This window comes from Cervus canadensis, chromosome 22 (assembly GCF_019320065.1).
Source record: "Cervus canadensis isolate Bull #8, Minnesota chromosome 22, ASM1932006v1, whole genome shotgun sequence".
In the NCBI taxonomy this organism is placed as follows: domain Eukaryota; kingdom Metazoa; phylum Chordata; class Mammalia; order Artiodactyla; family Cervidae; genus Cervus; species Cervus canadensis.
Window position 1 is genome coordinate 15,612,807 of NC_057407.1, and position 12,164 is coordinate 15,624,970.

General features: G+C 37.5%; 1 protein-coding gene across 1 annotated transcript in view; it reads right to left on the reverse strand.

Moving 5' to 3' along the window:
* The window catches only part of ERC2 (ELKS/RAB6-interacting/CAST family member 2), a 999,532-nt gene that overhangs the window by 679,841 nt on the left and 307,527 nt on the right, over positions 1-12,164 (reverse strand). Inside the window, exon 7 of the mRNA XM_043441970.1 lies at positions 3,631-3,786. Within this exon, the coding sequence (XP_043297905.1) occupies positions 3,631-3,786 (156 nt within the window). The remainder of the gene's footprint in view (positions 1-3,630; positions 3,787-12,164) is intronic.

Below are 12,164 nucleotides of genomic sequence, written 5' to 3' on the forward strand. Positions count from 1 at the left end.
AATGGTATTTTCACATATCCTTCTAGGTATGCTCAGACATAGATTTGAGTTGGCAATCTTCCCCAGACCTATCACTGTAGTTTCACCAATCTGATTATTTTGACCAAAACAAAAAATGAAACACTAACTTTAACCTTGCACAACTTGCATTATTTCAGCCAAAAATGAACTCTCCTCCCATCAAGTCTTCAGGGTAGTGTTTTGAGTACATGTTTTACTTTCCCAACTAAGTGGTAAGTATTGGGAAATGGGAAATATTTTGAACATGCACAATTTTTAGTGCCCCTTTGGGAACCACAGAGCTCAAAATCCACCATTGAAAGCTTTATCCATATAATCCTGCATATAAACAAAAGAATTCAAGACACTCCAGTGGTGACACTAAACAGTTTCCTTGTCAATGTGTGTAAACAACTATTGCACAAATTAACTCCTCAGATATCTGTGATGTTCACAAGCAACACATTCATACAAACTTTGTAGAAAAGTTATCCAAATAGGCTACAATGGACCATGAAGTACACTGGCAATTCAATTTTCAGTTCAATTCAGTTCACTCACTCAGTCGAGTCCCAACTATTTGTGACCCCATGGACAGCAACACGCCAGGTTTCCCTGTCCATCACCAACTCCCAGAGCTTGCTCAAACACACGTCCATCGAGTTGGTATTGCCATCCAACAATCTCATCTTCTATTGTCCCCTTCTCCTCCTGCCTTCAATCTTTCCCAGAATCAAAGTCTTTTCCGATGAGTCAGTTCTACGCATCAGGTGGCCAAAGTATTGGAGCTTCAGCATCAGCCCTTCCAAAGAGTATTTGGGGTTGATTTCCTTTAGGAAAGTGAAAGTCGCTCAGTTGTGTCTGACTCTTTGCGACCCCATGGACTATACTGCCCATGGAATCCTCCGGGCCAGAATACTGGAGTGGGTATCCGTTCCCTTCTCCAGAGTATCTTCCCAACCCAGGGGTTGAATCCAGGTCTCCCAGGTCTCCCGCATTCCATGCAGATTCTTTACCAGCTGAGCCACCAGGGAAACCCAATCCTTTAAGATTGACTGCTTTGATCTCCTTGCTGTCCAAGGGACTATCAAGAGTTTTCTTCAGCACCACAGTTGGAAAGCATCAATTCTTCAGGGCTCAGCCCTCTTTATGGTCCAGCTCTCACATCTGTACATGACTACTGGAAAGACCATAGCTTTGACTACAAAAGTCAGCAAGGCGATGTTTCTGCTTTTTAATACGCTATTAAGGTTTGTCATAGCTTTCCTATCAAGAAGCAAGTATCTTCTAATTTCACCAGCTGCAGTGATTTTGGAGCCTGAGAAGAAAAAAATCTGTCACTGCTTTCACTTTTTTCCCATCTACTTGGCATGAAGTGATGGGACCAGATGCCATAATCTTAGTTTTATGAATGTTAAGCTTTAATCCAGCTTCAGTCTCCTTTCACCCTCATCAAGAGGCTCCTTAGCTCCTCTTTGCACTTACTAAAATTATTAATATATTTGATTATATTTCTTCAATAATAATGGATATGGCCATCGCCTACTTTTTTGAGCCAGGTGCTTTAACTGCAGTATTTCGTTTAAGATTTTGAGTCACTCTCTAAGTTTTGCAGTGTTGCCCCCACTTCATAGATGAGGAAAGTGTGGCTGAGTGACTTAAGTCACTCCTCAAGGTCAAGCAGCTATCAAGGGCAGGTTAGAAATCTGCCAGAGTCTGCTTCAGTCTTCAGCCCGCACTCTTTTCACCTAACTCCTTTTCTCTCCTCAAACATCCTTGCGACTTGAACACTCTGGGAACCCTTGAAAGTAACTAACCATTAAAAGTTAAAACTAGCTCAAGGACTAATGGTGCATGAGAAGACTGTGGGCTAACAGAGGCCATCACTTGCTTCCTGAAGACCATATACATGTTTTATTCACCGGGACACAATCTATATTGAGGGACAGAGTTTACAAATTTCAAGGCATTTTCAGTTGTACAAGTGGCTTGAACTATCCTCCACTGATATATGACAGGATAGGGTGGGGAGGAAAAGTTTGAGCCAAAACAATCATTTCCCCCAATCTTCATGGATTCACTCAGATCTGTACATCTGGTCTTCATTCCTAGAGTGATCTGGCCATTGTCTGCAGGCCACCCTACTACTGTGCTTGTGGCATGTCAGCTCAACTCTCTAAGAGGAAAGGACTGCAAAAAAGAAACCAGAAGGGAGGACTTAGCAAGGAAATCTGCTCTGCATTTTGTGGCCATCACTAAAAGCAAGGGGTTACATTCAAATACACTGGACATTCTCCTTCTCATATCTCTACTCCTTGATGGAAAGTTTTAGTCAAAATCTCAACACTAACTTACAGATGGAAGTTGACAGAAGTATAGCACAGATTTTGTTTTTCCTAGAGAAACACATGTACACACACATACAGAGTAAAGTAGACACTGCATATTATTTCTCTCCTATAATTTTGCAAATTCTTTGCAAAGATTATCCATGTATTTCACAACTGATAAAAATCATAACCATTATTTAAGCAGTTTTCCTCTCAACTTCCCACTGCTTTCTCACAGAAACGTGCATCACTCAACTCTGCTGCATTTTATAAGGCAACAAACAGCAAAACCTAGAATAAGAACAGGAGTACTTAAGAGAAAGTGGTAGAAAAAAGAAAAATAATTTTAATTGGTATGGTTATTGTTTTCAAAAAGAATGGCTTAAATAGAGGAATAAATAAAAGTATTTTGAAGTCTCAAAAGGCTGATTGGGCTGCTCATAAATTGAATAATTCTGCATATATAAGAAGAATAGATTTTCAGGTGATTTGTCCATTTGCAACTCTAAGTTTCATTTTGAAAAATATAAGCCAAATTCTTTAAAACTAGCAATACTGATAAAAAGTAATGGAAATGATTACTACAGTAATATTTCACAAATATTCCACAGCAATAGATGACAATAATAACACTCAACAACAATGTCTCACATGACTGAATGCTTTCTAGAGATCAGTCAAGGGAGTAAGTATTTTAAATGCATAATCTCCTGGAATTGTCAAAGCGACCCAATGATGAAGGTATTTTCCTTTTTCTTATCAGTATTTCATGAATGAAGAAACTGAGAATCACAGCAGTTGAATATTTTCAGCAAATGATAGCACTGGGACTCAAATCAGTCCTGTCAAATACTACATTAAAACCAAAATATCTTCATACCATTGAACTCAATTAAATTGGCTTCCAAGATTAACACCTTTTAAGACCATCACCTTCCAGGGATGGGTCAGAAACTTGGCAAAGATAGAAACTTTTAAAAATAGCAAACTTATGAAATCTCAGGAAATTTGGAGAGCAAAGACTATTAAAAATAAATGTTAATTCCCAAGACAGAGGGACACGGAAGGAACTCATTAGAAAATCCTGAACCCCTTAGTAAGTAAAAATTCCACCAAAAGTTTTCCCTGATTTTTCTGGAATCTACACTTTTGAACTAAAAATCTTCCTCATTCTTCATTGTCCATATATTTCATATATCACATAAAGCAGATTATGTGGGTATTTGGGGGAAAGTATGTATATAAACCATAACTTTCCAGTCACATTAAGAATATAAAAGTTTATAACTTTGGACCATACCTTGGTTTTCATGAACTTGGAGTGACTTTTGTAAACCTCTATTTGTTTTATCTCTTCTTCACGGTCCTCAGTGTTCAACACACCATTGGCTTTTAACATCTGGATCTCATCCTCAAGATCCCTTATGTTTCGCTCCAATGAAGCGATTTTTGTGTCCTGTTGGTTAAAAAAAAAAAAAAAAGAGGGAAAGAAAATTGCTTTTTCAATATTATCAAAACAATTTCAGAAAGCAATTTATTCAATAGTAACACATTAACTATGGTGTAGATACAGCCCTGAATTCAGAACAATTTAATTTTTTCACCTCTGAAGATCACTTGTGAGATTATTTTTTAAGCTCCCAATAAACAGCTTATGTCAATACAAGACAGAGAGTTACCTAGATATGTTTGTTGCATATCTAGGAATCAAATTACGAAAGAAATGGTGATAAAAGTGATCTACAGTGTTAAAAACAAAAATGACATTTAAGAAGACAAATTTATAATTTCAGAGATAGTTTACCAGTGAGTATTTTTGCGTCTACTTGTACACACAAAAATGGTTTGTTCATGTGTGTATTTTGTGGCTAGTTTTATAAGGCATGCTTGGAATTTGACTGTGAAAGAGAAGGAAATTAAAATCTACTAATGGGGGAAAGGATTCTCATCTAAAATACAGACACAAGTGAAATTAAATAACTGAATCATGACCTAGTATGACCGACACACTGAATATTGAAAATTTACAGCAACTGGAAATAATATATCACATCATGATTTACTTGGCAAGCAGACAGCTTCCTGTGTGACCAAAAAAAAAAAAAAAATCACTATCGTAAAGGGCATTTCTAGCCTATTGATTTATAGAGTTAAAAAAAATAACTAGAAATATTACACTCAAATGAGGGGTTAACTGAGGACAAATCATAGACAATTTTTTTAAAAAAAGGAAATGACAGATTCTACACACAAGGTGGAGCATAATAAGAAATGATGCATTAGAAAGAGAGGAGAGGAGACAGGAGATGCATCAGAGAGGGAAAAACAGTTCCTCAGCCTCAGGTATTAAACGCAAATCAGTGCTTGGAATGAAACACACTGGAAGTTTGATGTCAAGTTTTCTCACTGTCACCATCTCCCTGCCATTTTATTGTGTAGATTCAAGGAGGTTATATTACAATTGCAATTGGAAGTTAATGAAAAATGAGCCACTAACTCATTTTTTTTTTTTAACCAATTCATTTTTTCAGAATCTAAGAGACTAAAGAGTTCTAAAAGAAAAGACAATGAATGGGCTATTCTATTTATAACAACTCAGAAAAAAACTTTAACAATTATGTCTATCCTGACATAACTACTTTCTATGTTACTTTCCTATATTATATGCCCAATGGCATGTTTCATTATCATGAACATTGCCATCACTGTTAAAAGTAGAAAAATGAGAACCAGCAGCAGCAGCTTACTGAGCTCCACTGTGTTCCCATACCTGGTTGCTCTAAGTGCTGAAGACACTTATTAATTCTTAAAAAAAAGCCCAAGAAGATGAAAAAAAAATGATTTTGAAATTTGCAACATTATTATGGAATATTACATTCCATTCTGTAGTATTTCATCTTCCTTTTAAAATAGTGTTTATTGTATCCTTTCAGTTATAAAAGTAATATACTTGAAATTCACAAAAAATGGAGAAAATTCCCTATATTTCTATCATCCAATGATAACTATCATGTTTTTATTTATAGCCTGCAAGTTTTTTTCAATATTAGATGCATACCTGGTCATCTTGTATACTGCCAACTTGAGTGAGGAGAATGTTAGAGACTAAATATCTAGGTGCCTCCAAAATTGATATGTTGAAGGTCTAATCCCTAATGTGATTATACTTGGAGAGTTGGCCTTTGGGAGGTAATCAGGATTAGATGGAGGCATGAGTATGGAACCCTCATGATGGGATTAGCACCCTCATAAGAAGAGATACTAGAGAGCTTGTTTTCTCTCTCTGCCATGTGAGAACAGGGCAGGAGGGTGACTGTCTGAAAGCCAGGATTCTCACAGGAATCCAACCTTACTGGCACCCTGATCTCAGACTCCCAGCCTCCAGAACTGCAAGAAAATAAATTTCTGTTTTTTAAGCCACCCAGCCTGTGGTATTTTCTTATAGCAGGCCAAGCTGATAAATGTAGGGAGTCCTTCTCAGTGATTCATTTGAATTCTAAGCTATGCTAATTAACTCTGTAGATAAAAAGAGCAGCAATAATGAAAAGGCTATCGAAAAAGAACTTTTACAAGTTCATAAGAGCCTTTATAAATAAATGAGTCACTTTAAGTCAACATTTTTTCTGACTATAAAATTAAAACATGCTCATTACAGAAAACTTGAAAAGTCACACAGATAATTATGATGTCCACCCCAATCTCATCACCCAAATATACCCACTATTAACTATTTTATTTACTGCCCATGAAAGTCTTAAGACTATATTATTTCTTTAAAACATAAAGATATCTATTAAAACATTAATCATTAATCTATTAAAACATTAATGTAGATTTCTGCTCTTTACTGAGATAGAAATTTTTCAGCATTTTGCAGATGGTGATTGCAGCTATGAAATTAAAAGATGCTTACTCCTTGGAAGGAAAGTTATGACCAACATAGATAGCATATTAAAAAGCAGAGACATTACTTTGCCAACAAAGGTCAATCTAGTCAAGGCTATGGTTTTTCCAGTGGTCATGTATGGATGTGAGAGCTGGACTGGGAAGAAAGCTGAGCGCCGAAAAATTAATGCTTTTGAACTGTGGTGTTAGAGAAGACTCTTTAGAGTCCCTTGGACTGCAAGGAGATCCAACCAGTCCATCCTAAAGATCAGTCCTGGGTGATCATTGGAAGGACTGATGCTGAAGCTGAAACTCCAATACTTTGGTCACCTCATGAGAAGAGTTGAGTCACTGGAAAAGACCCTGATGCTTGGAGGGACTGGGGGCAGGAGGAGGAGGGGACGACAGAGGATGAGGTGGTTGGATGGCATCACCGACTCGATGGACATGAGTTTGAGTAAACTCTGGGAGTTGGTGATGGACAGGGAGGCCTGGCGTGCTGCGATTCATGGGGTCGCGAAGAGTCGGACACGACTGAGTGACTGAACTGAACTGAAGTACAATTTTTACAAGAATTTACCTGTAAGTTAAGTGTGAAAGAAACAGTCAACATTCCTGCTTTCTGATATAAAATCTCCTTTGACTTCATAATCAAGTCTAAACTGACATATTTATATGTATACATATGTGTATACATATTTACATGTACACATATGTATTTATATATAAGTATACACATACATACGTATATAAATATATGTGTGTACTGAAATATACTTTGTAGTCCCATATTTTACACTTTAATTTCTTGGTAGCATTTGTTAAAATTTCATCTCAATCATGTAGGCAAGGGGAAAAGAAACCCTCAGCTTTCCTCTCAGTCAACTTCTAAGAGTTTAGGTAGCAGTAACCACCACTGCTAACTTCAAAATGGGTTAAAAAGAGCTTTTCACTGGACTTTTAAAAATTACACATTGCTAAAGAAATATAAGAGTGAAGTCACATAGAAACAGAGAAAATCCTCTATAAACATGATCTATACATATCTGAGTCAAAATTTCACCAAATTAGTAAAACACATTTTAAAAATAATATTTTAACTTTTACTAATTTTCTTAAATTAAGCAGCCTCTTTTTCCTCCCAAACTTTTTTCTTTTAGTCACAGATGCCCAAGAATATCAAAAGAAAAAAAAAAATGAAAGAAAAAAGATGAATGAGAAATGGATACTGTGGAAGTCACTTTAAGATCTATTTTTCTGTCCTTATTGATATTTCTGTTCCTACATTAATGAGTCTATTTCAAGAACTCAAAACCAAAATCACAAGCATGGAGAAAAGGAGATGGAAGGCTATCAGCAAGATCTAGGGAAGAGAAAAGATAAAAGATACAAAATACAAACATATTAGATGGTGTGTTGATTCTGCCCAAGAAGATATTCAAAATGCTGAGCCAGAGAAAGACATGAGAAAATATAAGCATGAAAAATTAAGGCAAAGAAAATGACTGCCATGGTCATAGCTGCTCCACTGCTTCAGTTTCAGGAATTCAAAGAGAACAACTTTTTTTTTTTCTTTTTAAAAAATCTCTAAAACTAAGATAAATTACTAAAAACATGTATTTAAGGAAGGCAATGGAAGAAAACTATCTCACATGTCCTGGTATGGCTCAATGTGGTACATAAATGTTGCCTTTCAAAACAGAGGGCTTTCCTGATAGCTCAGTTGGTTAAGAATCCGCCTGCAATGCAAGAGACCCTGGTTCAATTCCTGGGTCGGGAAGATCTGCTGGAGAAGGGATAGGCTACCCACTCTAGTATTCTTGGGCTTTCCTTATGGCTCAGCAGGTAAAGAATCTGCCTGCAATGTGGGAGACATGGGTTCAACCCCTGGTTGGGAAGATCACCTGGAGAAGAGAAAGGCAACCCACTCCAGTATTCTGGCCTGGAGAAGTCCTTGGGATTGCAAAGAGTGGGACATAACTGAGCAACTTTCACTTTCAAAACAGATACAAAATGCACATGCACATGCTCAGTAACTCAAGCACTGGTGTACAACGGAGAGAAAAAAACTTAAGTGAAGACATAGGCTGTGGCATCCTCGAAGTGGAATTTTAGAAGGTAGAGCAATATTTTACTCTCAATCACCAAAGAATCTTCATCAGGATATCTTTACATATTATCTATAACTGATATTTTAAAATAATTTATGTAGTGATTTTCAAATACTCATCTAGATTGTGCTTCACAAAGAAGCAAGCTCTCAAAGCAGATAATTCTAGGCCTTCCTTAGAGATGGAGAAAGTGAAATAGAAACAGCTTTTCCTGAAGTTCACAGAAACCAAATGCTCTGTGAAAAGGGGCCTGCAGGGTCAAGTAAGTTTGAGAAATGATTATTGGGGACTCCCAATGCATATCAGCATTAATCATTCTGCAAGGTCCTACAGCAAAGCATTCTATTTACTTTGATTTTTCCAGTGTTATTACTCTAGAAGTCAATTCTTGGGGGGAAAAATAGAACTTTAATGAACACATTAAGCTCAGGGTTATATACTGAAGCAAAGAGTCAAAACAATGATTTGTATTCTTCAAAAGAAAACTTGCCATGATTACCCCCAATTTAAAATAATTGAGGGCTTAAATATTCACATCACCATGTCAGCTTCTGTCACTCAAGTCATTTACTGAGAGTCTGCTCTGAGCCCTAAGCAGTGCGAGAACAGGCAGACGCCCATGCTCCCTCAACTTGCCACTCCGTGTCTCAGGAGACATTTTTCAAATAGTCCTGGGATAGGAAAAGCATGAAATTGTTTTGCTTTTATAATATATTTTTGTTAAAGACTGCAGGAATGTAGGGGGGGAAGACATTTCTGTGGGGGGGCTAAAAACAACTGAAATGTGTTTGTTTCATTCCCCATGAGTTTAAAAAAAAAAAAAAAAGTCTGAATTGACTAGCTCTTTAAGTCATTTCTTTCCACATACTCATAAAATACTTATAATAATACTTTATTTTATACATACAGACCATAACTCCTACTGAAAGATTCATGCCCAAGACTATTTTATATCCATCATCCAACAGATGCAAAATAGTTAGCTGAGGACCAACTCTTTGCAACCCCATGGACTGTAGCCCGCCAGGCTCCTTTGTCCATGGAATTCTCCAGGCCAGAATACTGGAGTGGGTTGCCTTTCCCTTCTCGAGGGGATCTTCCCAACACAGGAATCCAACCCAGGTCTCCCACATTGCAGGCAGATTCTTTACCAGCTGAGCCACAAGGGAAGCCCAAGAATACTGGAGTGGGTAGCCTATCCCTTCTCCAGCATATCTTCCCGACCCAGGGATCAAACCTGGGTCTCCTGCACTGCAGGTGGATTCTTTACTGTCTGAGCCACCAGGGATGCCCTTCTGATGGGCAAACAGTAAGTCACTGGAAATGAACACTGGGCAATCACCTGCCCAGTGGGCCAGCCTGTAATTCTGGAATCAGCCACGAATACTAGAAAGCACACAAGTGCAGGGACTATAGCAGTGAGGATAAATGTCAGGTGGAAAGACTAAAATAAGTTTATTTCATCTCTGCTTCATTTTATTTATATATATATATATATATGTGTGTGTGTGTGTGTGTGTATATATATATATATATATATAAAATCTTTGGATATATATAATCTTTGGATTTTTCTAGGACATGTCTGCTATAGTTGATAGTAAATTTAGATACAAGAAGTTCTCTCATTCATTCAACAAATGCATACTGAGCATCTACTGGGTACCAGTCACCTTACCAGATGTGTGAGATACCAGATAGATATGAACAAGATACATGGGCACCCCTCCCTCTCTACCATGAAGCACAGTCTGTATCCTTGTTACACAGTGTAGTCTACAGACAATAGCACTGACATCACCTGGGAGCTTTTTAGAAATGCAGAATCTCAGGCCACAGCTCACAACTACTGAATCTGAACTTTCATAAGGTCCTCGTGTGACTTGGGTATTTTAAATGACTTGAGGTGTCCAGCATATACAAAGGACAAGACTAATCAATGCAAAAGAGACAAGGACAACTTTACTGGCCAAGTACATTTAGAAAAACATGAAGCTATTCTCAAAAGATACCCAATTTGGCCTAAGTGTACAGCAACTCTAGGAGTAAACTTTCTGGAGCAAATTTGCCAGTAAGGATGCCTTTATTATCCTTTTTGTGTTTGTCAAACATTATGTTCCTCTTAAACACCAAGAAACAGATTTCAATTCCTGTCTAGGAACTGTGAACACTGAAATGGTGAGTGGGTGGAACATCAAAAAAGCAGTATCATTTAGTCACAAAAATTAACACTTATGTTATTGCTGAGTGTCACAATGTGCTTTCCTTTCAAATACAGGAAGAATTACTAGTTTCATTTTAATATCTGGCCAAGAAAGAAAATACAAGGTTTTGTTTGTTTGTTTGTTTTTAAAGAGCATGGAACTCTCTGTGATCATGTAACAGTCTATGGACATTAATCAACAAAAATAGGGCCAAATGGTTTAAAGAGAAGATGTGATCTAATGTTCAGGAAACATCCTTACATAATTATATTACACTTTATTTAGAATAAAATTCTAGACTATTATTACTGGATACCACAGAGGCTCTTGAAGCCTTAACTTTTAAAAATCATCTAGTTGTAGCTGCAAACATAACTGAGCAGTCCTCAGTTATCTGAGTAATGCCCTGCTTTTTGAAGGATTTATTGTGTGGGATTCACTGCGGTTATGTGAGCCCAAGTTAAGTACTCCAGAAAGAAGTAAACTTGGGCCTAAGGCATGTTAGGAGAAAAAACAAAATGTCAAAAACTTCTTCCTGAGCCTTATCAAACTATACAAAGATGATGACCTAGATTAGATGACAAGGGACATGATTTTTTTTTCATGTTATTTTCTTGTTTGTTTATTCAGATAGTATCTAATTCTTTAGAACAAAATGTACAACCACAGAATCAGGTTGGGCTAGTTCAAAGTAAAAGCAGTTAGGGTGCTTTGATGCTTCTTTTCATGGTCTCACTGGCCTACTTCTGATTCATTCTTCATGAAATCCACGCCCTAGGAATGCCTCCTTCTGCTGTACTGTCTCTGGGCACATTACTAATAACCCTCAGGGAGAAGATGCGTCTCTAGTGGTTCTGGCTGGACACACTGTGACCTCTGAGGTTTTCGTCTCCATGTATTAATTTGTTGTGGAGGTTAACAGACTCGTGTCTAACAAACAGAGCTAAAATAAAACAATCCAACTAACCCTTAGAAAGTCACAAACCTGAATGCAAATCCTGCTTCAGGTTTTTATGCCTTTGTGCAAAACACCGAGCTCCCATGAAATAAGACCGCTCAAGAGCAGGTTATGAAAATTATAAGTGATCTGTAATGCATGCAAAGTATCTATCATGAAACACCCTCAGGAGGATAAAGGGTTGTTGTTATAGGCCAACAACGGTATATTAAGTCCCTATTCACTCCCAGTTCTCAGAGATTCGCATGTAGAAGACAGTACCATCTATTTTCAGTCCACCTTAATGACTATATTCCTAACCTTGCTAATCGTATAACCTAAGGTTGTGATGAGAATAAAATGAGTGACAAGATGCACACCTTCCAGAACAATACCTACCACACAGTAGGTCCTCTTTCAAGATCCCCTTCCTTCCTCTTTCTAGCTGTAGCATGTATCTGTTTCTTTTTAACTGTCTGCTCAACTTCTTCCCCTTTTGGGAACTACATTGCCCCAACTCCCTGGGGTTTTAATGGGGTTTTCCAGTCTGACCCTTGGTGACAAGCACCACCTCTGGACACTGAATGATCCAGGGGTGAACTCATTAAGCCATCAAGGCCAAGCAGAGTTCTTTGAGGGAAATGACACAAAATCAAGGACCTCTCATTTTCTGAGATTATGAATGGCAAGAAAAATA